We start from the raw sequence: 27,595 nt of genomic DNA, 5'->3' as shown, positions 1-27,595 counted from the left end.
AAAAAACCCATGTTGGTAGGTCGATTGGCTACTTCAAAGTGTCCTTAGGTGGGAGTGTGTGAGTGAAAGTGTAAGTATGTGTCACTCTGTGAAGGACCAGCACCCCCTCCAGGGTGTATTCCCCACCTTGCACCCAATGATTCCGGGTAGGCTCCGGACCCACCGCGACCCTGAACTGGATAAGGGTTACAGACAATGAATGAATGAAGCATTCCATGTCAACATGGCAGGAATCTCAACATTTTGTAAATGCAACAGTAGGATTTGCGACAGTGCAGTTGTGCTGCAGGTATAATCCTCACTCCCGGGCATGATCTGTGATAGTGTGTCCTCCCCTGGTCTGTGTGGATTTTCTCTGGATGCTCTGGTTTCCTCCCACAGTCCAAATAAACACATGCTGGTAGGTGGATTGCCTGCGTGAAATTGCCTCCAAGTGTGATTGTGTGAGTAACTTTGTGAGTGCAAGATGTACAATGTTGATTTATTGCTTCATTGTTTCTAGTGATTCCAGGTAGTTTGGACCCACCGTGACCCCTTGAGGATGAATCTGTTATACAAGATGAATGAACTGTAAGATTGTGAATGATTGATTTCTATGCTCTTTAGTTCATGGCACTATGCTTGCTTCATGTTAGCGAAAGTGTGGGACTTGCGTTGATTGGCTGAGATATACGTAATTGAATTATTTTCCACACATCATTCCTGCTGAGAGACCCATTAGCAGCAGTGCTATCCCTCTAGGCTCAGTGAAGAAGGTGTGAATTTCCTGGTATAGACCTGCTGTAGACATTGCACAGCCAGTTAATACTGTTTTACTAATTAGCCTGACTGAACACAGATTCTCACCTGTGTGCTTCTGTAGACCCTAGTGCAACAGTTTAAAATACAGCATTGCTAAAGTAGACTATACAGCTGCTTAAGCTCAATTATGTCTGTCCTTGACAGCAGTAATAAAGCTTACAGACTTGTTTGTCATGTCTTTTTAGTGCTCCATTGCTCGACATCATGAGTCATTCCAAGACTGGCCAGTATTATTTCTCAGTTATTCATGAAATATTTGGAATATTATTACATAATCTGCCCCATATAAATTTATTAAAAACCAAATTCCAAAAACATAGAGACACAAGGTAAAATTCAGGTAAATCATAAAAAAGTAAATTTTTTATTTCACTGCTTTCTTTTTTATTTGTGTGTTACTAATTTTTCCAATAGGTTTCGAACATTAAACCTTATCAGTGCCTGCAAATAATTCCAAAAATCTTTGACAGGGGCCACATAATATTAGAAACATTGTGAAATTATTTAAAAATTAATTGAAATATTTGAGGCGGCACGATGGCACAGCAAGTAGGTGTGGCAGTCACACAGCTCCAGGGACCTGAAGGTTGTGGGTTCAATTCCCGCTCCGGGTGACTGTCTGTGAGGAGTTGGTGTTTTCTCCCTGTGTCTGCGTGGGTTTCCTCCGGGGGACTGTCTGTGAGGAGTTTGGTGTGTTCTCCCTGTGTCTGCGTGGGTTTCCTCCGGGTGCTCCGGTTTCCTCCCACGGTCCAAAAACACACGTTGGTAGGTGGATTGGCGACTCAAAAGTGTCCGTAAGTGTGAGTGTGTGAGTGAATGTGTGTTGCCCTGTGAAGGACTGACGCCCCCTCCAGGGTGTATTCCCGCCTTGCGCCCAATGATTCCAGGTAGGCTCTGGACCCACCGCGACCCTGGACTGGATAAGCAGATATGCAGGGATCTGAGGTGTTTGAGCCTCACAGTACTTTATATTAAAAAAATCCAGAGTAATTTCTGTATGTAAAGATCAAAGCACACAATGAGAAAACAAAGCCCAAATAATTAATGTATTTATCTTCTGTACCTGCTTCATCCTAATCAGGGTTAGTGTGGGTCTGATGCTTAAACTGACTCAGTGACCTGAAGCAGGGATAAAACCCAGCACCCTGGGACCCTTAACAATAACTTTAACGCTTCCGTGCCTATATCCAGGACAGCTGTGCAGCAGAAGACATGCACAACAGAAGAATGACAATAAAATACAGCTTTTCAAACCTAGAACATTTGTTTTCACAGTCTCCACATCAGTATTAAATTGTGGTAAATGAAATGAAGGAATCACCGCTATCTGTTCTAGCATTTCACAGTCTGTCTCAGCTTTTTGGAACTGGTCTTTGCTACTTTTTCTTAATCCTCAAATACTTAAAGCATTTTAGAGCTGTCTCCAGGCATTGAAGTGTTAATCCTACTGTTTATGTTCATGAGGAATTGCATATTTTATTCAGCAGGTGTGCATCAATAGTGTAAAAAATATATGAGTTCCGGCATCTGCTGAAGTAAATGTTCAGCGCGGTATCAGATTTGCTATTTGGAGAGATCAATAATAGTCAACTGAATTATGTAAAAACAGCAGCAATTTTACTACCCACATCTTGAATTATCTGTGGAGCTGCAGTCTCATTTATACTTTTCTTTTAATACATTTTAAATGTGTTTTACTGTAAAAATATGAACTATACGAATTTGAGAGGGCGGTGGAACAGGAGTGGAAGATTCGAGCAGGCAGAGATAGAGATAGAGCGAGAGAGAGAGAGAGAGAGAGAGAGAGAGAGAGAGAGAGACAGAGAGAGATAGTATGCATGTAGAGATATTGTATGTGACATCATGGTAAATGGAGAAGCACTTGTGCATGTGATCATGAGTACATGAGTGTGTGTGTGTGTGTGTGTGTGTGTGTGTGTGTGTGTGTGTGTGTGTGTGTGACTTGCTTGTAAACTGTGAAAAGCTCTCTAACCTCTAGCGGGTTCAGAGGAAAGTCTCTGTTTCTCACAGTAAATTTAACCTGCCATGTTCATGAGCAGATGCCCTCATTCAGGTTTAATAGTTTATGTAATCTGCACTGAAGAAACGGAGGGAGGCCAGAGCAGAGGATGAGAGAGAGAGAGAGAGAGAGAGAGAGAGAGAGAGAGAGAGAGAAAGCAGGAACATGGGAACGGGGAAGGATACATAGAGAGAACGAGAGAGAAATAAATGGAGACAGCAGTGAAGGAGAGACAGACAGAGAGGTGTAGGAAGACATTGCAGAAAGGGAGACAGAAGAAGAAATGAAAGCAAAAGAGATGATAGAAAGAAAGATGGTGAGGAAGAGAGGGAAGATAGAGACAGAGATGGAGAGCAAAGACCGGATATGAAAGCAAGCAGGATGGACATGTTAATGTGTTTGTGTGCATGTGTGTGTGTATGTACCGTCTGGGTGTTTTTATATGTACATCTGCTGTCTGGGTGCATCAACGAGCATGTGTGTGTGTGTATGACTGAGCTTTCCCTGCTCATTGGCCACGGTGTCCAGCTGTCAGTAGCTGGAATTATACATCTGCAGATTACATCGCTAATGAATGGAAACAGAAGGCACGCCGCCCAATGCTACCATTTCATACCTGTAAAAACACATCATTGCAATACTACATGGTGATACTTTGGGGTAGTGGCCTTGGCTTATTGTTTATTGTCATTTCCAGGGATCCCCATATTAGGGGTTCTCTAGACTGGCAAGTCAGAATGGAAAAATCCTGTACTTGTTACTGGTAACTATTCGTGGGCATGTAATAAAACATCAATCTTAAATTTGATTAAACTAAATAAAATTAAACTAAAGAAAGGCAGCACAGTGGCGCAGCAGGTAGAGTCGCAGTCACGCAGCTCCAGGGACCTGGAGGTTGTGGGTTCGATTCCCGCTCTGGGTGACTGTCTGTGAGGAGTGTGGTGTGTTCTCCCTGTGTCTGCGTGGGTTTCCTCCGGGTGACTGTCTGTGGCTAGTGTGGTGTGTTCTCCCTGTGTCTTGAGGTTGCAGAATATTCAGAATGCACATTTGGAGTCGTTTGTGGCAAGTGCTGTATATAGATCAGGGGTCTAGTGATGCCAAGCTTTTGGCAATGACTGGACAAAATTTCTCAAATTGTGGTTTACGTTATTAAACCATTTACTCTATACATTATTAAATATTGTTTTTTATAGCCATTTTGATGGTATATGAACAATTGCATATTAAAAGCATTAAAGTATATAGGCTATCTCTTTTAGCAGCCGTATATGGCCCACTAATGTACCATAATCACATCTGGCTTCAAGCCATAACATGTTTGATATCTGAGAAGATCAAAACATTTTAGACATGAATAATTAATAGTGTTGATTTTCCAGGTAGTGGCAACTATATTGTAATTGTGTGTGATTGGTAAAACATCCTTTTATTGACATGAGGTACCTGTATATTAGGTTACATCCTTCTGTGGTCAGAATTTAAGAAAACATATTGATACAGTTCCCAGGACCTTTATCACCAATCCATATTGTGCATGTATACATTTCATATACATGCCCTGCGTCCCTCATCCCTTATATAAATATCAGACATAGTTCAGCTGTGATCAGTATGGACTGTGTTGTGTGCTGTGCTGGCCGTGGAATTGCTAATGTTAATGGACAGTGTAGTATGTTATCATACTAAGCTGCAGTGAGAATGGATTTCCTCAGCAGAGATTGTAGAGCTTTATTCTAATGGTGCTTAAGGTGAGATCATGTGCTTGAATGAATCCTTAATCCTCTGTAATATTAGCTGTGGCCCATCATGCACAATCCCACTTTGATTACCAATTCAGAATATGGCCACGGAGGCAAATCTGACGTCAGCGAGTGCTATGGATTCTGCTTTGAAAGCTTCGTGCCAAGTATGTGCCTAAATACAGAGATAATACTAAAAACGACTTTGTTTCCACACTCATTGTCCATTTTATCAGCTCCACTGACCATAAAGGTGCACTTTGTAGCGCTGCAATTACAGGTTGTTGTAAATCTGTTGCCCTGCATACTTTTTAAACCCAGGACCCCCACAGGAATCCTAAACATGGTGGTGGATCATTCTCAGTGCTGGATTGACACTGACATGGTGGTGGTGTGTTAGTTTGCATTGGGCTAGAACGAGTGGATCTGACACAGCAGTGATGCTCAAGTTTTTTTAAATCCTGTGTCCAATCACTGTCCACTCTAGACTAGGGCTGGACAATAATTCAATATCAATATACATTTTTTTCAATAACAATGATTATGAATATTAATTAAGTAAGTTAACAGCCCTAAATTTAAATATCAGTTTAAAAATATTAATATTGACAAAGCTGAGAGGTTATACAATGGTGTCATGTTACTTGTTTATTGTGGCTTTAATGTTGTTTACATCGATATCAGAATTATATTGTATTGACTGAAATTTAACATAAAAATAAATAAAACATATTGTGGTATAAATATTGTCCAGCCCTTCTCTAGACACACCTACCATGTTGATTCTACCTTGTAGATGTCAAATCTGAGATTGATCTGGATTCCTTCAGTTTTCATGTGCACTTACGCCTCCAGTTGCCTAATATGAATGTGAACGAGTTCCTTACCTTCCCAATTGCTTTCTTCTGTCATTGCTTTCTTCTCTCATGAACACATAAACACCTATCTCCTTCTTTACTCTCTCTCTAGTTCTTTCTTTCACACAAACACAATCTTTCTCGTGTGTTCTCACATTTCTCTCTCTTTCCTCCCTCTCTCAAACAGACATATTTCTCTCTTTCTCACTCACCGAAACACCTTTTCTCCCACTCACACTTTAGTTTTCTCTGTTTTCCCTCTCTTCTTTCTCTCTCAGTTCCCTCCCTTTCATCAGGGTCTCTGAGGAACGATGGTATAAAGGCTGCTGATGTTCTAACAGTTCTGAGGGAAAAGGTCGCCTTCGTCTCAGGTGGGTAACACACACACCTCAGCTCTCTGTAGTGCTGATTGCAAACACACTCTGTATGGTATATCTATGTGAAGAACTGACAGAACTGCCCCAAAAAATGGGATAAAATAAAAAAAACACTAGTTGTTTAAACATCTGTGAGGATTTGATTGCATTGCATAAGTGAAATCAGACTGGAAATAGTTAGATAATTCGTTCTGGGTCACAAACACCACTCAGACTTATTCCAAAGGTATTGAAAGCTCTATCAATCCAGTGAACACAGATCTGCTGCTCCACAGCCCAATGCTGGAAGGCTTCACTCTGTGTTATGTCTGGAAAAAAGAAAGGAAATTAATCTTATCCCATCTGTGAAACTTGGTGGTGGTAGTAAAATGGGTTTTTGGAATTCTGAATTCCAGTGAACATGGGGCATGCAGAAAGACAATGACATAAAGCATCACTCTACCAAAGAATTCCAGAGCCGAAGATTTTGAAAGCACATGGAGAGAGAATAGTTTGAACAACCGAATGCACAACCTTTGGTCTTTTTACTGTAATTTGGGTCACTGAGTGGCTTTAGCTAAGGGACAAACACGCCCACTCCCTCCATATTCTCTCCATTCAAAGCTTGATGCTGACCAATCCGTTTCTCTTTTAGGAGGGAGAGATAAGAGAGGTGGACCCATCCTCACTTTCCCTGCCCGCAGCAACCACGACCGAATAAAACAAGAGGACCTGCGCAGACTGGTGACCTACCTCTCCACCGTGCCCAGGTCAGCAACATCCCACACAGTTGTACACAAATATTCAGGGCTAGAAACAGACAATTGCTCATTGACCCTGGCCACAGCATTTCATATTCTGGGCACTGAAAACGCAAATGCCTGGATATTGGACAGGTTTCCTTGGCTAGGGATTCTGTGTTTTGTTTCCAGTTGAAATACAAACACAGCAGATTCATTTTCACGTAAACACATTTCCACCATTTATTAAAAAAAATGTGCCACCCCTTTTTTTTCGCCTTTTCAATCAGACTGAGACAAGTCAGATTTTGTAATAACTGGCCAACCACTGTGATAGCTAACATGACATAACATATTCAAGATCCATTAATGTGGAATTTCTAATAACATGTACTCTCTATCAGAGGCGATTGCTCTAAGACTGTAAGGGAAGCTCAGCTTCCCCTAAAATGTAAAAAAATAAGTGATCAAATATATACTGCTGTGTGTACATGTCATTGAATAAATATTCACTACAACGCACTCAACTTTTGTTCAGAATCAGCTTCTTATCACTGGTAAAGACGCAGCTTTCCTCTCAATCATTCCCACAGCCTCACAGTGCTTTAAACAGTTCAAGAGTTCAATAGCAAAGCAGCGAACTGCAGCGAAACGAGACGAGTCATTGGATAAATGCTGGGCTTTGTCCCGCCCATCGGACGCTCAGCGTCTCTGGGGGTCTATGGGGCAGTGGGCTGGCCTCGGCTGGCTCGGACGCTCAGCTTCTGCATGATGATTGGATGATCTGTCTGAGGCTGAATCCCTTTTGGTGTCAAAATCAGAATCAGCGATCCTTTGGTGTAAAGATCCGTGGAAGCATTACATTTTCATTCTGTTCTGAGTTGAACCAGAGACTTTCTTAATCCTCTTAGCGGCATTTTCTTTGTTAAAAACGAATAGCAACAAATTGAGCTTCTATTTCTGGTGGGGTTTTTTTGTAGCTGCTTGTGTTTGGAAACTGACTTCTATCACTCTTTCTGACTTCTATCGCAGTTTCTGACCACCGTCACAAAGCACTCACAGGCGGACACACTTCACATGGGCCAAGGCTTAGCTCTGCTGGCCATTGAGAGGACACTAGTCAAGTCCCTGGAAAAGACGCCTTGTTGGTACGACAGGGTCACAGATCATTTTCTTGAAAAGTAACGGAGGGTAGAATTTACGTATAAATAAACCAACACATTTTATGATGTAGGCCGCAAGTGAGCTTCCCCTCCTTGAAAGACCAGCATCCGCCACTGCTCTCTATATACAATACATTTATAGTGTCAGAACAGATAATTTAGCAGCATGTAGAAGAATATATTTGAAACCATGATTTATTATCAAATAAGGTCCCATCGTGCCTTTGATGCAAATCGTGAATAGCACCCCCTTGTGGAGAAGTTCCTACACATAAGTATGTACATGAATGAATAGTGAAAGAGAGTTACAAGCCAGTTCCTTGGGTGGCTTCACTTCTAAAACAGCACAAGAGAAAGCTGTGGTGTTTTTTGGTTTGTGTGAGTGTTTTACACATGAGCTAACTTTGAAGTTAACTGGTGCAAAGTTGGATGATGAGGGGAACTTGTTGCCAGTTTTTATAAGTGCCAGGATGATAGTTTAAATGTATATTTCTGGACCTAGCAAACATCAGCTAGAATTAGACATGTGTGTGTACGTGTTGGGTCATAGAATGTTTGAAACTGTACACACTTTTTGGACAGGAATCGAGAATTGTTAATCAGAAGACTGATCATGGCTGTCTGTGTGATCCGTCTGTCTCTTTTTAACGTGAACTGTGTCGACTGTCTCCCTGGAATAGTGAGAAGCACCAGGTGCTCGGGTGGGATGGTGTGAAGCAGTGCAAAAGCTGAACTGAAAGAAATGAAATGAATATTCTATTTAAGATGTGGAGATATTTGGTTTTATTTACAGTGCTCTTAGTTTTCAGTTGTATCTCTACCTGTTAGGACTGCAATATGGAGTTTCAGAACAATTTTCACGGTGAGCACGTTACAAATGATCTCTCTTCCAGATCACAGTGAGGAAACATTTGCAGTTTTTGCAAGGTTAGAGAGAAAAGGAAAATGTTAAGGCTTTAATGAAGTGGTTGCCTTGGTTTGCAGGTCAACCTGGTTCAGCACTTGTAGAGCTACATCAATACACACATTTCTTTGCATAAACATTTACATATGCTAGCTAGTTAGAGTTTTAATGGTAAACATCTGAGCAAGGTTCATGTACATTTACTAGTCTTTGAAGTTGCACCTGTTATCAAGAGTTACAGAAAAATAATATTGGTCCTATCTATACATCTCTCTCTCTCTCTCTCTCTCTCTCTCTCTCTCTCTCTCTCTCTCTCTCTCTTCTCTCTCTCTCTCTCTCTCTCTCTCTTTCTCTCCCTCCCTTTCTGTCTTTCTTTGCAGTGAGGATGTCAGTAAACGTGGCTTCACAGTCATTATCGATATGCGAGGCTCTAAATGGGATCTGATCAAGCCTCTGCTGAAAACTCTGCAAGAGGCTTTCCCAGCTGAGATCTGCGTAGCCCTCATCATCAAACCGGACAACTTCTGGCAGAAGCAGAAGACCAACTTTGGCAGTGCCAAATTTACATTTGAGGTAAGGAAATATGTGTAAAATGGATCCTGTTAAGCAGGGGTCCTTAAAACCAGTCCTCAGGGAACTCCATGTGGTCCACACTTTTTGCTCCGTCCTGAATCACAACACACTGATAGAACAAAATATGGACTACACAAATCTTTGATGACAGATTTGTCATCCTTTGTCATCATGGTTTGCTCTGCTTCACAGAGTGCGAGGTGTTCCCTCGCGTAAGTGGAAGACCACCCTGTTCTTCTGAGTTAAGGTTTTCCCTCACTAGAGCTTCCCACATTTTAGTTTTTATGTGTCAGGTGTTCCTTGTAGTCTGGGGGCTGGGTGTGTAGTCGAGAAAGCACACCGGGATCACCTTGACAGAAAGGAAGTCTTGAAATATGAAAACGCAAAATATGGGAATTACATAGATAATACAGAGATAATAAAACTTATTAAAAACAAGCTAAAACAAGATAAGACTCTGAAGGAAATTGCAGCTTTGCAATAGCAAGACATGTTTAATATGAAGAAACATACGTTATTCTATATGAGAAGCATCATTAGACATTGCTGATCGTATGTATTGCGCTAATAAAAAGCATAGAAACTACGTATGGGCCCTCTAATTATAGTCTGTTGATGTTTGTCTCAGACCAGCATGGTGTCAGTTGAGGGTCTGACCAAACTAGTGGACCCATCTCAGCTGACAGCCGACCTGGAGGGCACTCTGGAGTATGACCATGTGGAGTGGACGGAGCTGCGCGTGTCCCTGGAAGAGTTCACAGGCGGAGCTCTGCACCTCTTATCCCGACTCGAGGAGCTCCAGGAGTCGCTGTCCCGGCAGGAAATGGCCATTGACTCTGAGGAGGCCCGCAGGCTCCTGGAGGAGCATGCTAGGCTCAGAAAAACCGTCACCAAAGCCCCAGTGGATGAGCTAGACCAAGAGGGTCAGAGGTTGCTGCAGAAGATCAGGGACGGTGGAGACGGGAGGCTGTCTGGGGGTCCTGACTTCCAGAGCCTCGTGCCCAGGGTCGCTGCTCTGCTGGACAAACTGCAGGCCACACGCCAGCACCTGCTGCAAGCCTGGCACAACCGCAAACAGCAGCTGGACCAGTGCTTCCAGCTACGGCTCTACGAACAGGATGCAGAGAAGGTAGGCTCTGCTACTTGCTACCCATAGGAGGGGTCACATTGTATGGCATCTCTACTCTTCTTGCTTACCATAGATCTTCAGTTTTTACCAGATGCTGTCACCATGGCAGCATTTACACGACTGCATAGATGTTGGTATGTAGGATCCTGGATTCAATCACTTCCTCAGGTGACTGTCTGTCAGGTGTTTGGTGTATTCTCCTTGTGTCTGCTTGGGTTGCCTCTGGGTGCTCTGGTTACCTCCCACAATCCCAAACCTATACTTGTAGGTGGATTGGCTGTGTGAAATTGACAGTGACAGGGTGAGTGTGTGAAATTGTTCATAGGTGTGAGTGATTGTGGGTGAGTGTGTGAAATTGTCCACATAGTGTGTGAGATACAAGGTGAATGTGTGAAGTTGCCAACAGCTGTGAGTGTGTGAGTGATTGTGGGTGAGTGTGTGATATAGTCCACAGAGTGTGTGTGTGTGTGTGTGTGTGTGTGTGTGTGTGTGTGTGTGTGTGTGTGTGTGTGTGAAATTGTTCATAGGTGTGAGTGATTGTGGGTGGGTGTGTGAAATTGTCCACAGAGTGTGTGAGAGACAAGGTGAATGTGTGAAGTTGCCAACAGGTGTGAGTGTGAGTGACTGGGTGAGTGTGTGAAATTATCCACAGGTGTGTGTGTGTGTGTGTGTGTGTGTGTGTGTGAGAAGATGTCTACGTGTGTGAGTGATTGTGGGTGAGTGTGTGATATAGTCCACACAGTATGTGTGTGTGTGTGTGTGTGTGTGTGTGTGTGAGCCAGGGTGAGTGTGTGAAATTTCCTACAGCTGTGAATATTTGAGTGACTGGGTGAGTGTGTGATGGACTGGCGCCCTGCCAAGGGTGTGTTCACTATATACCATTGTAGTTCACTATGTACCATTGCTCATAAACCATTGTTGTCAGTGGCAACAGTTGTTGTTTGTTTCTACAGTTTTTCAGGTGGTTGCTATTACACTCCAAGTTGTTGCTATGGGTCTTCTATGCAGGTGCTCTGGAAGAGCAAATTATTTTGTTGTTCCTAGTCATAGCTACATTTTTTTGGGGGGTTAGTAATGTATCTGGGAAGTTATTGCCACTCATATTAGACCCCGTTCCCTGTGATTGATGGGGGAGACCTTTAAACGCAAAATTAAAAGTTATACAAATGTAAAATAAAAGTTCAAAACATAAACACTACCCTCAGGCAGTATGAATATGCAGTTGTGTGTTGTGTTTAATATTCAAACACTGATTATGGTAATAGGATAGAAATTACTGGTGTATATTTTGTCTGCCTCGTAGCACCAGAGAAAAAGTAAAGAAGCACATTTCAGACAAACTTCAGAACATGTTTTGCCTGATGAGCTATATTTGAGGTAGTGAGAAAACTGTGTAAAGACTTCCTCTTTAAGGTAATGTTCGCTCGAAGTAATGATGCATAATGTAATAGGAACTCAGTGGGACAGCAATTGGATGAATATAAAATCACGAGGTAAATAGCAAGTCATAATTATGTGGCACGGAAACAGTGATGTTTGGTTAAGGAGTGAGGTGAGGATGATGGAACAGTAAGTTAATGAAGTGAGGAGTGCTGAGGCGTGCGTGCTTGTCTATGTGTATTTCCGTAATGATGATGATGATGTCTCCAGTTCTCTCTCCTGTGAGGAAGCTGTGTGCCGTTTAAACCCAAACTGAGCCCAGTCTCACACCCCACAGCCCTGCTGCCACCATCCATCTGTCCTCCACCACCGCCAGGACACCACTGAGAGAGAGTGAGAGAGACTGAGAAAGGGACAGAGAGGAAAAGAGACTGACCCCCAGAGAAAGAGGGAGAGAGAGAGATCTGAAATAAAAGAGAGAAAAACAGAAACAGAGACAGACTGAAAAAGGAGAGAAAGGGGGGGGGGGTTAAATAATAGAAAGAGATAGACTAAGAGAGGGAGATGGAAAGAAAAAGAAAAAGATTCACCAGCAATGGGAGAGGGAGAGAGCTACAAAGAATGGCAGAGAGAAACAGAGAGAGAGAGAGAGACTGATGGAGGGAGAGATCAAAAAGTCAAAGAGGTGTGAGTGTGTGAGTGAATGTATGAGTGTGTGTCACACTGCAAAGGAAGCGGGCAACACACACTCTCAAATTCACTCACACACATACCTACGGACACTTTCGAGTTGCCAATCCACCTACCAACGTGTGTTTTTGGACAGTGGGAGGAAACCGGAGCACCTGGAGGAAACCCACGCAGACACAGAGAGAACACACCACACTCCTCACAGACTGTCACCCGGAGGAAACCCACACAGACACAGGGAGAACACACCACGCTCCTCACAGACAGTCACCCGGAGGAAACCCACGCAGACACAGGGAGAACACACCACACTCCTCACAGACAGTCATTGAGTTATTAGCATGTGTCAAAATATTGCAATATGTATCAAGTAATAAAAATGTATTTATAATAGTTTGATATATTGCCATATTTATCAGCCTTAAGTAAAAGAAGAAAAAATGAGCGAGAAGATGGAACAGGGAAAGGATAGAGGGAGAATGACAGAACAGAAGTAACAGAGAGCAAGAGAAAGAGTGAGAAGATGAGAGAGAAATAGAGGGAGGAGCATGTGACAGGTGGTACAAAGGGTGATAGAGAGGTAGGAAGAGAAAAATGAACAGGGACGATGAGTAGGAAGTATGTGTGTGTGTGTGAGAGAGAGAGAGGAGCAGGGCAGAGAGATTAAGGAAAGAAAGAGAAAAGTTGAGAGAGAGGCATGATTGGGACACAGAGTGAACTGGAGGATGTGAGAGACTGAGAGAGAAAGAGAGAGAGAGAAGGGAACAGAAAAGAGAGCATGTAGAAACAAACAGCAGAGAAAGATTGGAGAAAGAAAAAGATGGATACAAGGACAGAGAGTGAGAGACTAGAGTGATGGAGATATTCAGTGTACTGGAGAAAGAGAAAGTGAGAGAGAGAGTTGTAAGGTTTATATCCAGACTACAAGGAAGTGAATTATTTCTTACTTTGCGTCTCTGTTGAACAAATAAGTCTGCTCTCTAGTAAATATTTATGCGGGAACCTCGCGCTCTGATTGGTCCGTCCTGGTGATGTATGGGCTGTGAGGCTCATTAATCACTATATGTTCATGACTGCTCATAACAGGAAGCACTTTAGACTCAGCTGTGTGTGGTTCTGTCTCCCTCCCTCCCTTCCTCTGTCTCTCTCTCCTTCTCCATCTCTCTCTGTCTGTGTGTGTTTCTCTCTAGATGTTTGAGTGGATAGGACACAATAAGGAGCTTTTCCTTCAGACTCACACAGAGATTGGAGTGAGTTTCCAGCATGCCACTGACCTACAGACTCAGCATGACCACTTCGCCATGAACTCCATGGTAAGCTGTATATATATGAGTATACATCAAATGAATTGCAGAGTTGATTTTCTTAATAAAAGTTAAGTATGTTTACACTTCTTCTGTGGGGAACACATTTAAATATGGCACTTTGGAGCAAAGTTAACGTGTTATCGGACATAACGTTTCTATGTATTTGCTTATTTAAAATAAAGCTAAAAGAGTAAAACAGTCATTTTACCCTGAGGTGAGTGGAAGTGCGTCGTCTGTAGAGGATGCACTGAAGTTGACCTAGGAGCACTCAATATTGGAGTTAGCTAGGCTGATGTGATAGAAGGATGTACATCATTTGATGATCATTTGGAGTTAAACCTGATTAATACTTTTGCAAATATCTACAAACATATTTCTGTATCACAAAGCAGTGAAGGGTGCCTTGGTAAGCGTAGCACCCAGTTGCTTTTAGATTCTCAAACCTCTAGAATCTCAACTAAATGCAGAGCTGTGCAACAAGTACACACTGCAACAAAATATTGTTGGACGGTGACAGCATTTTTTTCGTTCCATTTCAGTGACAGCCTTTTTTGTTTTGTTTAATTGGACCAATTCTCACGTCTGCTTCCACATAATCCTCAGTGAGTGTTTACCGATATTTGGATTTATTATTTTCATGTGGGAAAAGACTGATTCACATTGTTTAAATGAGACCAACAAGCATGGGGCAATGGGCTGGACCATGACCGATAAATGGCATTCTGTTACATTGTTTTTTATATTTAATATTGAATACAAAATAATAGTTGAATGTCACTGTAGCTTAGACCTAGAATGATTCTAAGAGCCTCAGTGTTGAAGACCGCTTGTGTGCCTGTCGACATAGTAAACAGTTATTCCATCGATCCTCTTTTGTCCTGCTTCAGAACGCCTATGTGAACATCACACGGATTGTGTCTGTGGCCACGCGGCTTTGCGAGGCGGGGCATTACGCGGCTGATCAGATCCAGCAGGTGTCAGCACAGCTGGATCAGGACTGGAAGAGCTTTGCCTCAGCTCTGGAGGAACGCAGTGCCATCTTGGCCATGTCCTCGGTCTTCCACCAGAAGGCCGAGCAGGTAGGGGGTGCAGTTACATTTACAGCAGGTCTGGATGATTTGAACAATCCAGCGGTTGTTTATTTCATTTACAGGGGTTGGACAATGAAACTGAAACACCTGTCATTGTAGTGTGGGAGGTTTCATGGCTAAAATGGAGCAGCCTGGTGGCCAATCTTCACTAACTGCACATTGCATCAGTAAGACCATGTGCATCCAATGGTTCAAACACTGTATCCTGAAGGCGGTGCCGTGTATCAGGACGACAATGCACCAATACACACAGCAAGACTGGTGATAGATTGGTTTGATGAACATGAAAGTGAAGTTGAACATCTTCCATGGCCTGCACAGTCACCAGATCTAAATATTATTGAGCCACTTTGGGGTGTTTTGGAGGAGCGAGTCAGGAAACGTTTTCCTCCACCAGCATCACGTAGTGACCTGGCCACTATCCTGCAAGAAGAATGGCTTCAAATCCCTCTGACCACTGTGCAGGACTTGTATATGTCATTCCCAAGACGAACTGACGCTGTATTGGCCGCAAAAGGAGGCCCTACACCATACTAATAAATTACTGTGGTCTAAAACCAGGTTTCAGTTTCATTGTCCAACCCCTGTCCATTTAAAACTAAGCCAAAAATATTGAGTACACTTTATATTTATTTATATTTTAGATTAGTGTACACTGCATGTTTTGATAAAAATCAGAAATGTTTATATATAAATACTCTTAAAAATGTTATCTTGTATTTAACATGCATCCTATGTATTTCTAAAATGATTTTGCTATCTTTTGTCAGTCGTCATTTGTCTGACATATTGTGTTAGAGGGCTTGTCAAACTCATTTTTTCTGCTCAAAAACACACTCCAACATTCTGTGCCCATACAGTAGCCAAAACTATATTGGTCTGCTTTTTTCTGTCCACTGATCTAATAACCCTCTCATGGCTAAATGTGCTAACTTGGCTTATTTGGCCTGTTTGATTTATGTTCCCCATTTGTATGAGTTCCTGAACTGCTGTCTGGTTGTGTTCTCCTTTGGTTCTCTTTAATGAGAACATGGCTGTCAAATACTGCCCTCCTCATGGAAATATTCACCCTCTCTTTTCTCAGACCCATCATAATCATTAATATTTAAGGTAAAGCTGTATTAATTTGGTCCCTTTTTTCTAAAGGTCTTGTTGAGGTGCGTCTTCCTACAGCCTCTGTAGTTTTACAAAGAACCAGACCAAGTTTGACGTCAGTAAACATTGAATTGACCACTCTAGGACCACTCAGATCACCCAAGTAGACCAACTTCTCCCAACACTATTACAGGCCACACAATGTTGTGTGCTTAATTTGATCCTCTTTTTCACCATTCACCAGTTCTTGTCCGGTGTGGAGAACTGGACGAAGTCATGCAGTGAGGGTGGGCTTCCCACAGCCATGCAAGAACTGGAGCTGTCCATCCACAGTCACCAGAACCTCTATGAGCAGGTGACCACAGCTTACACTGAGGTAAGAACTTGGAGTGTTTATCTTTGACTCAAACGTTTTGTCTTGACAGAATTATCCCTGTGTCCCACGTTAAAACTCTCTTGGCACCTTTGCTTACACCTGTGTCTTGTTACTTCTGAATATCATGATGCCTACAGTGAGAGTGTCTGCCTGTGAATACTTACCTGCCATTCAAGAAATGAGAGATGTTTGACATACGGTACAAACATAAAAACGCTGTAAGACAGGACGGATGTATTTCTAGCAGTTTTTAATGCACATTGTTCTTCCTTCTCACTTTCTACACCACAACAGTGTACATCATGAGACTTGCTATGTCCCAAAGCAGAATATATTATACATTATTATAAATAAAGACAGAATTAAGCATTTCAACGTGAAAATATATGGCTTGATTAAATTCTAATTACAATAATTTTCTTCAGTTTATCTCCTACAGTTGTTTCAGTGAGTTATGAGTTTAATATTGTTTAAAACTGCCTGTCATTAGTAGATAATTGTAATATATTACAACAGACTAATATCATTATATTCTTTGATTTCCTGATGAACTTCTGCAGTAAATGAATTTCATGGTAATCCTCTGTTGTAAAATACTGTGTGTATCCCATTTCTGAGACTAAGCTGCTGAGGAAGTCTGTGTTTGGGTTCTGTTGCAGGTCAGTCAGAAAGGGAAGACTCTTCTGGATGTGTTGCAGAGGCCACAGCAGGCTGACTCCGGGTCAGTGACAGCTGGAGCGGACTACAGCCAGGCTGTGAGGGGCGTGCTGGATGTGGTGCACGAGGTGGTCCATCAGTACCGCAGACTGGAGGGTCTTCTGCAGCATCGTAAGCTCCGCCTCCACCAGAGACTGCAGTTGTGTGTTTTCCAGCAAGACGTGCAGCAGGTGGGCTTATAAATTCTACCAATGCATACACCTTCTCATGCTTCAAACTAGGGATGCACCGATCTGACTTTTTCAGTTCCGATACGATACATAAACTTTGCGTATCAGTCGATACCCCATATCATTGCTGAATTAATAAACATAATACCTCATCTTTTTGGAGAGACTTAAGGCATAAGAATGGGCTCTTTTGTAAACATTGTAAACATTTATTCATTCATTGTCTGTAACTGATTATCTAGTTCAGGGTCGCAGTGGGTCCGGAACACACCCTGGAGGGTGCAGTCCTTCACAGGGTGACATACGCTCACACCTATGGACACTTTTGAGTCTCCAATCCACCTACCAACCTGTGTTTTTAGGCCATGGTAGGAAACCAGAGCACTCAGAGGAAACCCACGCAGACACAGGAAGAACACACCACACTCCTCACAGACAGTCACCTGGAGGAAACCCATGCAGACACAGGAAGAACACACCACACTCCTCACAGACAGTCACCCAGAGGAAACCCACGCAGACACAGGGAGAACACACCACACTTCTCACAGACAGTCACCCTGAGGAAACCCACGCAGACACAAGGAGAACACACCACACTCCTCACAGACAGTCACCCTGAGGAAACCCATGCAGACACAAGGAGAACACACCACACTCCTCACAGACAGTCACCCTGAGGAAACCCACGCAGACACAAGGAGAACACACCACACTCCTCACAGACAGTCACCTGGAGGAAACCCATGCAGACACAGAGAGAACACACCACACTCCTCACAGACAGTCACCCATAGGAAACCCATGCAGACACAGGGAGAACACACCACACTCCTCACAGACAGTCACCCGGAGGAAACCCACGCAGACACAGGGAGAACACACCACACTCCTCACAGACAGTCACCCTGAGTAGGATTTGAACCCACAACTTCTTGGTCTCTCGAGCTGTTTGCCTGCTACACTACCTGCTGCACTACAGTGCCTGCAAACATTTAATGCAATTCAAAATAAAATGTAGCAGCTGAAAAAGAGAAAAAATAAGTAGCCCATTTATCGGTGCATCACCAGTGTGGTGAGGATACAATGCAGAGAAACTGTATTATCAGGGGAAATTTAAAACTGTACCTCAGTAGATGGCTTAAGGTTAAGAAGAGTAAAAAGTGTGCAGAGAGTGAAGACAGTGCTGTTGCTACTGACACTCCGTCTTGCTTCATGTTCATAGTTCTCGCGTCACTGTTCCTGGTGATCACATACTACTTTGCCCAGTGGAAAGTGGTGCTATATCACTGTAAGCTACTTTGCCAGCACAAGGAAACAAGGAAAAAGGAAAGCCCAAGTGTGAACACATACAGATCACACACACTGTCCACACTCTACATAAAAACTAATCTGTTAAAATGATCAAGAGTTGGTCAAATGTGCACATAAATTGTACTTAATCCATTACACTAAATTACAGCATGAACTAGGACAAGAACCAACAAGATATTTATTTCATCTTGGCTTCAATCTATGTTACCTGGTTGCAATTATTTCTGCTCAACTGCATGTACCAGGAGGATTTGACGATTTCAGCACTGACTGCCAGCAGCTTTTCATTCCATTTAAAAATACACAAAATGCTAACGCTAGAAAAAACACACACTCTTGGAGTTTTTACACACTTAACTAAACTAAAAAACGATCTGTTAATTTAACTGCCACAGCAACATTTAGCTTTTTAACATACAATCACAAGCACTTTGCTGAAACACAGTATCATTTTTTGAATGCCAACATGTAAACACAACATTCATTTCTTCACTTGTGTCCAGCTGGACTTAAATGAACTCTGTAGGTGTTAATTCCACACTTTATGTGTTTATCCCACATTATGTATTTGCTGTGTACATACACACACACACACCCACAGAACATTTAGCAGCTGAGGAGATTGTAGTACAGCGTACTTCTCAAACCCAGAGTCAGCTTCTGTTTTACTGAATTTTAACTGCTTCCTGCACAGGAACAAGGACGTGTGAGGGTTTCTTTTATTTCTATTTTTGGCTAAAGTGAGAAGGGAGCTTGATTTTCTTTCCTCTCTTCTGCTGGGGTCAGTTTTGGTGGTTGACCAAGTCTTGCATCATTTTTAAGGTTACCGTTTCTCTATGGCTCTTATTCTTTTTCCTCAACTACAGTTTCAGAAAAACTCTTTTGCTTACTTTACCCTTCCTTAAAAAAAACTTCCTTTTGTCTGTTGTCTTTGGCCCTGTTTTTCTGTTGTTTGGACATGTACACGACCACCATATAACTGGGTGCTTTTTGAGTGTGGATGTGGTGGATCATTCTTAGCCCTGCAGTGACACTGACATGGTGATAGTATGTTATTGTGTGTTGTGCTTGTATGAGTGGATCAGACACAGCAATGATGCAGTGAGTTCTTTAACACCTCAGTATCACTGCTCGACAGAGAACAGTCAGTCACCTAAAAATATCCAGCCAACAGCGTTCTGTGGGCAGCATCCTGAGAACCCTGATACAGTTCTAGAGCAGTGGTTTACAGATTTAGATAAGAATATTTTTGAGTCCTCCCACTTCAGCACACAGTGCTAGCCATGCTCAAACATGCCTCATTCATGTGACTTGCTGCCCCACCACTTTGGGAACCACTGGACTGGAGGATGACCAACCCAAACTGCAGGAACAGATGAAATACACTCTCAGAGCGTACACCTAGAAGGTGGACCAACAAGGTAGGTGTGTCTAATAAAGTGGTCACAGGGTTTAAAACTTCCAGTACTGCTGTGTCTGCTCCACTCGTTTCCAGCACACCACATGCAAACACACTACTAACTTACCTCTGCCTATCACCTGAACAAATCTCTGCCATTAATATGATGGATATGACAGAGAAATATGTAAAAGAGCTGAGGTATTTGTGGGTACTTGTTTGTATAAATGTTAGTGGGGTTTTTTTGAAGGGGAACATGATGTTTTTGAGAATAGCTTTTGTTGGATGTACACAGCTATAACTTGTGTGAAGATTTGAAATGGCAGTAGTGGTCATAATAGTAGGGGGCCCCTATTTTTTCATTTAATGGAGTAAAAAACACTAATATATACAGTGGTTTCTTATATTTAGTACCATACATTCATATCTGAGTGTGTATGTGTATATGTGAGTGTAAGGTAAAGTGAGAAAAAAGCTTTGTGACTTCGTGGGGACTGAAATTGCCGTCCGTCCTCTCTGGGGGTTCGTGTATAATGGTTGAACTACAGTGATTCCACTTTGGACAATACACTGAGCTTCCTGTGGACCAAGGCCTATTATTACACTCTAAAAGCTTCTCGTTCAGAAGCACCTCTGAGTCTCTACGAGAGGGACAGCTGCCCTAGAGCTCTTTAGCTGCTGTGTGTGAGGTCTAAAGCCAAGCTAACTGTGCTCACATTTACCCAAAATCAACACCAGTGACTATTTAGAGGTTGAATGCACGCATTCACTCAACAGATATTTCATTTAATATAGTTTCCTCTGATGCTGGAAAACCCCTAAAAAGTATAAATATATAAAATCTTAAAGAAGCAATAAGTCATTTTCAGCACCGAAGAGTAGCACAATGTTTATGGAAGTGATAACGATGCTGTTTTTCATCCTGAGGTCAGGGTTCAGGGGTTTGTTGGAAGAGTGGAGCACAGGAAACTGCTGTTGAATCTCCTTCTCGCCGTCTTTTTCCTTGTTTTAATTCCTTTGTGGGAAAAGTGGTTCAATTAAAAATGTTAATTGTGTGTGTTAATAACCAATGCTTTTATTAGCAACGGAAAGTACATGTAAAAACGTTTTTTTCTTCTCAAACATACCATTCCACCAAAACTCAGAGCCTCTGAATGTAAACAAACCAGAGAGAACTGCAGTACTCACAATCGTAGACGTTGCATTTATAGCTGATTTGTTTCTTCACGTCTGTGTCTCACTTGCTGTGAGCGTAAAACCGTGGAAACTGATGCGTCTGAATCAGTTCAGGTTTGAAAATGGACAAGACATACAAATTGGATTGGAGCATTACAGCATTCTGAGGGATTAGTCAAGTGTAATTCTGGATTTGAATTTTGAATCACTTTGTCTGTGTGTGTGTGTGTGTGTGTGTGTGTGTACAGGTCCTGGACTGGATCCAGAACCATGGAGAGGCTTTTCTCAGTAAACACACCGGAGTGGGGAAGTCAGTCCATCGTGCACGAGCGCTACAGAAACGACATGATGATTTTCAGGAGGTGGCACAGGTAGGAAAAGACAATGAGTAGAGGTGGGAAAAGTCTGTGTACAGACTTTAAATTACCTTTATAATATTGACCAATAGAATGGGACATTTGCAGCATCCACACAAGAGAATAAGGGCACCATGACCGACGTTGAGTCTTGGTAAAATAAACTATATTCAAACCTGAAAGACACAGCAATGACACATTAAACAAGTAGTAGGCACAGTGTCATAATCACAGTGTCACAGTTTATAAAAATAAAAAATAAAGACAAGTATGTGTTTCATTCAGCATTTCTTACACTGCATTCATTTAATCTAATTTTCTTTCGTTTTTACTCACTCTTTTCTCTGCCCCCACCCACCTCTCTGGCTGTAGAACACGTACACTAATGCTGATAAGCTGCTGGAGGCGGCTGAGCAGTTGGCTCAGACAGGAGAGTGTGACCCTGAGGAGATCTACGCTGCTGCTCATCATCTGGAGGTCAGGGTTCAGGAGTTTGTTCGGAGAGTGGAGCAGAGGAAGCTGCTGCTGGATCTCTCTGTCTCCTTCCACACACACACCAAAGAGGTACAGACCACACACACACACACACACACAGCAACAAACTTGATTGGAATTGTTGGTGTGTGATTCACTAAAACAGCAGTCAGGGTTGTTTTTGTTTATAACCAAGATGTTTTAAACCGTATTTATGAAAATGATCATTTATTATTTTTACCATTCTTTCTGCAAAGTACAAATCATATGACATTAAAAATAAAACGGCATTGTAGTTCCTAAATGACACTGTTTATGCTTCACAAAACAGGTCCCTCACCTGGGGACAGTCAAGTTTGAAATAGATTTTGTACAGAATCTGTGATGTAATGTATAATGGCTGTTTCATAAAGTGAGGGAGAGTCATTGGTAAAAAAAAAGTCTGGTTGATGCTCCTTTAAATCAGAGACAGGGAGAGAGTTTACGGGTTGAAATATGAATAGATTGCTTTTATAGTTCACCATGGCAGTGGTACTGTAAGGTCCAGTCCCTCAAAAATAAGAGTTAGTGATGCATCTGGACCAACCTACATTTCCAGACGTGTGCTCCTGTTTCCTCCCACAATCCAAAAACTTGTGTTGCTACGTGTGAAATTTTCCACAGGCGTGAGTGTGTGAATGACTGGGTGAGTATGTGATACACTGTGATGGACTGGTGCCTTGTCCACGGTGTGTTCCTGCTTGCAGCCGATAGTTCTGGGTAGACCCTGAACCCCGCTGCGTCCCTGATCATGATGAAGTGTTTTGATTAAAATGCTATTTCTAGGGTTTTTTGACAGTCGCTTACATCAATTTGTGGAAACTAACCTGTGTGTGTGTGTGTGTTTATGTGTGTGTGTGTGTGTGTGTGTGTGTGTGTGTGTGTCTTTGCACACATGCACCACTTTATTTAATCTGTTTTACGTACTTGACGACTTAAAATGTTCTGATCCTGCAAACACATATCATGTCTCTAGTGAACACTAAGCAGAGTTATTTTCTTGTAATCCTGCACATGCTCACACACACACGCACACAAAAACACACACACACACACAGACAGACACACACACACAAAAACACACACCAGTCATGTTTCCAGGGCAACAGCAGAAACTGCTGATTCTTCTTGTTTGAGATTTTGTCTACAAGGATTAGTAGCTGTTGCCATGCTGGAGCAGGTGTGTGTGTGTGTTTGTTTGCATCTGTGTTGTGTGTGTCAGCATGTACACTTGCCCTGTGTTTCTCTGTGTGTCTACTGATGAAGTGTATTCAGTCATTCAGTCAGGGGCAGGGTGTGGGTGTTAGGGTTAAACTACACAGTCAGGTTAAAGATTTTTATGTTCAGTTGATGATTCCTCTCTGTTTGTGTGTGTGTGTGTGTGTGTGTGTGTATAGCTGTGGTCATGGATGGAGGAGCTGCAGAAAGGTCTGGTGGAGCCTGTATGTTCAGAGACAGTGGACTCAGTCCAGGAGCTGATCAGGCAGTTCCAGCAGCAGCAGAGCAGCACACTGGACGCCACTCTCAACGTCATTAAAGAGGGAGAGGAGCTCATCCAACACTTACGGTTAGCTCACCTGCCTCACAGCTTCAGCTGATTTACACATCACATTGCTGTGTTGTCCCTGAATGAATCAGTTTATGCTCCATGGTGTGGATCCCTCACATGGGAATTGTCGTGTAAAATAGTTTTAGTACAGAATATATGATACAAATATTAGACAGCGTCGCAGTCACACAGCTCCAGGGATCTGGGATTGGAGGTTCGAGTCCCACTCCGGGTGACTGTCTGTGAGCAGTTTGGTGTGTTCTCCCAGTGTCTGCATGGGTTTGCTCCGGTTTCCTCCCATGATCTAAAAAACACAGGTTGGTAGGTGTGTCTCACATAGGTGTGAGTGTGTGTCGCCCTGTGAAGTACTGGTGCCCCCTCCAAGGTGTGTTCCCGCCTTGCGCCCAGTGATTCCGGCTAGGCTCTGGACACACCACGACACTGAACTGGATAAGTGGTTATGGATAATGAATAAATGAATATCTGATACATCCAGGCCAGTAGGTGTCAGGATAATGTCTTGTTTTTAACTGAAGAATAATCACTGGAGAACGACTGCTCTTTTAACACCTCAACACTTATTACCTTTATCAACTAACAATGCATCAATCTCTTATTCATTCCGCCAAGACATTTTTGGTGTCTACTGTTTGGTTGTTTAACATGGGACTAAAGCTATAATGCTTAAAAAACATGTAATATTAGCATCTACACCTCACTGAACCAGAATTTTACCCATATTTTCTTCACTCACTGCCATTTTGTTAGCTACACCCACTTTGTTATCCACACCTGCCTGTTTGAGGACACATACACGTCCTCATTTTGTGGATGATGAAGGATAAATGTTACCCCTTTGCTGCAGTAACAGTCTCCTCTTATCTGAGAAGAACATCTCTATTGTGGATCTAATGGCATTCAGCCAAGAGAACATTAGTGAAGTCAGGTACTGATCACGGACGTTTAGTTCTGGATCACAAACACTACTCCAACTATTGCCAGATGTATTGTATGGTGCTACAACTCTCCAGAAGGTGCATATTCCCTGCTCTACTGCCCAGACATGAGGACTATATACCACTACGCCTGTTCGTTGACACTGAGCATGGTGACCTTAGGCTCGTGTACAGCTCATGTACAGGACTGTAGGAACAGAAATGAGATATGATGTGAAATATTCCAGCTCTAAGTGATGTTGTCTGTTAATTTGGTGTGTAAATATCTGTGGTTCTGTGTGTACAGGGACTCAGCCTTAGCCAGTAACAGGCTGCCCCACGCCAGTTCAGTGACTCATATAGAGAGTGTCCTTCAGCAGCTGGATGAGGCGCAGGCGCATATGGAGGAACTGTTCCATGAGCGCAGGATCAAGCTGGACATCTTCCTACAACTGCGAATCTTCGAGCAGTATGCCCTGGAGGTGTGTGTGTGTGCTGTGATTTTCAATTTCTGTAGGTGTTTAGGACAGTGGGATGTTGTGGGGCATGGTTTGCTGGTGGAGAAAGACATTTTTGTGTGTGTTCATATTGAAGTGGGATATTGGGATACAGTGGGCTGTGTGTGTGTGTGTGTGTGTGTGCGTGTGTGTGTGTGTGTGTGTGTGTGCAAAAGCTTTAGGTGGTGCATATTCTCTCAGTTTGGTTGCCTGAGCACAAAGTGCTTATCTAGCAGCCCTGTGTTTAAACAGATGTGTTTGCCAATGTAGTCTAGGGTTATTTATTTATTTTTGTCCACCATATGTGTGTTTCTGTTTATGTATGTGTGTGTGTGTGTGTGTGTGTGCACTGTGTGGTACCTCATGGTCAACAGTTGCACAGTATACCTTTCAGTATGAGAATATGCATTATGTGTGCCTGATTCAAATCCACTTTACACAATGTTCTTCCACCTGATAAATGCAGTTACACATTTCCACCATAGAGGTCACCAAATCCCCAAATGTTAATAGTGCGCTTTAAAATCAGTTTAATTGACCATAGCTATACATTTGTTAATGTTGGCGTGTCTGTGTGTGGACGCACAGCTGTGTGTGTATGTGTGTGTGTTTGTATGAAAGTAAATTACCCTAATTAATTTTCCCATATCCTGCCTTTGTTTCTCAGGTAACAGGTGAGCTGGACGCTTGGAAACAGGATTTACTCAGGCAAGCGTCGGACTATAACACTGAGGATCTGTCCTTAGCTGAGCAGAGGCTCCACCGCCACACAGAACGTAAACTGGCCATGAACAACATGACCTTCGAGGTCATCCAGCAGGGTCAGGACCTGCACCAGTACATCATGGAAGTGCAAGCTTCAGGTGGGGACTCTGAGACATCTGGACTTTTACTGTTGGGCCTTTTAACATATGTCCACAGGTCATCTCTCTTGTTATTACATGCTGGCAGAACTCATACAAAGGCACGATTTACATACTGTATTAAGGCATCTCCACATTTGAATGTAGTTCCAAACCTAATCTACAAGACCAAAAGTTTGTGTACATCTTTTTCAGCGTTTCCTCTAAAATTAAAGTGGTTTTTATACTTAATTTTAATTTATATTCAAGTTTTGATGACAAGCGGCATGGTGGCGCAGCAGGTAGTGTCGCAGTCACACAGCTCCAGGGGCCTGGAGGTTGTGGGTTCGATTCCCGCTCCGGGTGACTGTCTGTGAGGAGTTGGTGTGTTCTCCCTGTGTCTGCGTGGGTTTCCTCCGGGTGACTGCCCCCTCCAGGGTGTATTCTCGCCTTGCGCCCAATGATTCCAGGTAGGCTCTGGACCCACCGTGACCCTGAATTGGATAAGCGGGTACAGATAAGGGATGGATGGATGGAAATCTTGTTATTGGTTGATTTTGGTCAAGAGTTCAGATCCACACTTTTGGCTGAATTTGTATTATAACTCCCATAGATGCGCTTGCTGAAATGAACACCAACACAGTTTTGGCTATTGAATAAGCTAAGCTAAGCTAATTTATAAAGCTAGTTTTTTTCATGCAGTAAATTACAGTATAATAATATTGTCCTACATCGCATGTTGAAATTATTGCTTGTCAGGATATGATACATGATATTTAATAAACGGCTATGAATTCCTGAGTTTAGATCCCAGCTAGTCTCACATTGACAGTCTATTACTTTTTGCCACTAAATTGTCAACTACTTCAGGAACGTAATTTGACTGGCACACAAAAAGACCAATCACAAGTCTGTGTTTTGACGTGTAGAAGGAGACAGTCTTTATGATTGGGACCAGTACCAGAGCCAGTACAAAACAATACACGCAAATGCTTATACTCTGATGTACTGATAACAAATCAGAATACATCTGGCAGAAACCCGACAGTGTATCCAGGTTCTTGCACTGAAAGCATCAGTCTCTCCATCTACTTGTGCGCGGATCTTGATCCCAGCCACTGTAAAGGATTTCTTTTCCCTTGGGATTGTCTGGAGTGAGATATGATGGAGAACTCCTCTGAGTGACAGGACTGGCCCTAATTAGGACATTGCTACAAGTGGACAGTCAGTTTTGGATAGTGCAGTGTCAGTGGATTCGAGTGGGCACGACCACACCATTCCAGAATGTGCAAAATGTACGTTTGTCCCTGTTTGTAAACTCAGCCTTAGTCCCTGAGCAGCCAGGCTGCTGTTATGACCATTCCATATTTTCCTTTTTTTTTGTCAGTCCATGAGTTGCAGCTCTGTAATCACTGTTGTGATTTACGAGTACCTGCTATCCACCATCTAGTTCCTAATTTGCAGCAAGCAGTGCTCAGACATTGTCGATGCTGACAGCAGTCACAGTACAGTCATTAAATAGGAAGGAACAGAAATGTATAGATGAATTTAAACCTTTAACGCTTAAACCCTTTATAGTCTAGGGTTATTAAACCTCATTAATAGTGTAACTGTATAGGTAAATAATAATTGACATTTAGATATAGAAGGGCGGCACGGTGGTGCAGCAGGTAGTGTCGCAGTCACACAGCTCCAGGGACCTGGAGGTTGTGGGTTTGATTCCTGCTCCGGGTGACTGTCTGTGAGGAGTTGGTGTGTTCTCCCTGTGTCTGTGTGGGTTTCCTCCAGGTGACTGTCTGTGAGGAGTGTGGTGTGTTCTCTCTGTGTCTGTGTGGGTTTCCTCCAGGTGACTGTCTGTGAGGAGTGTGGTGTGTTCTCCCTGTGTCTGTGTGGGTTTCCTCTGGGT

General features: G+C 42.7%; 1 protein-coding gene across 1 annotated transcript in view; it reads left to right on the top strand.

The window, feature by feature from the left end:
- Window positions 1-27,595, top strand: part of kalrnb (kalirin RhoGEF kinase b) — a 97,251-nt gene that overhangs the window by 12,287 nt on the left and 57,369 nt on the right. Inside the window, exons 2-14 of the mRNA XM_066664878.1 lie at window positions 5,696-5,788; window positions 6,429-6,543; window positions 8,961-9,153; window positions 9,782-10,282; window positions 13,543-13,665; window positions 14,547-14,738; window positions 16,090-16,221; window positions 16,881-17,108; window positions 21,246-21,368; window positions 21,726-21,917; window positions 23,264-23,433; window positions 24,658-24,832; window positions 25,515-25,710. Of these exons, the coding sequence (XP_066520975.1) occupies window positions 5,696-5,788; window positions 6,429-6,543; window positions 8,961-9,153; window positions 9,782-10,282; window positions 13,543-13,665; window positions 14,547-14,738; window positions 16,090-16,221; window positions 16,881-17,108; window positions 21,246-21,368; window positions 21,726-21,917; window positions 23,264-23,433; window positions 24,658-24,832; window positions 25,515-25,710 (2,433 nt within the window). The remainder of the gene's footprint in view (window positions 1-5,695; window positions 5,789-6,428; window positions 6,544-8,960; window positions 9,154-9,781; window positions 10,283-13,542; window positions 13,666-14,546; window positions 14,739-16,089; window positions 16,222-16,880; window positions 17,109-21,245; window positions 21,369-21,725; window positions 21,918-23,263; window positions 23,434-24,657; window positions 24,833-25,514; window positions 25,711-27,595) is intronic.

Source organism: Hoplias malabaricus, chromosome 3 (genome assembly GCF_029633855.1).
Source record: "Hoplias malabaricus isolate fHopMal1 chromosome 3, fHopMal1.hap1, whole genome shotgun sequence".
Taxonomy (NCBI): Eukaryota; Metazoa; Chordata; class Actinopteri; order Characiformes; family Erythrinidae; genus Hoplias; species Hoplias malabaricus.
This window is presented reverse-complemented; position numbering and strand designations above follow the sequence as displayed.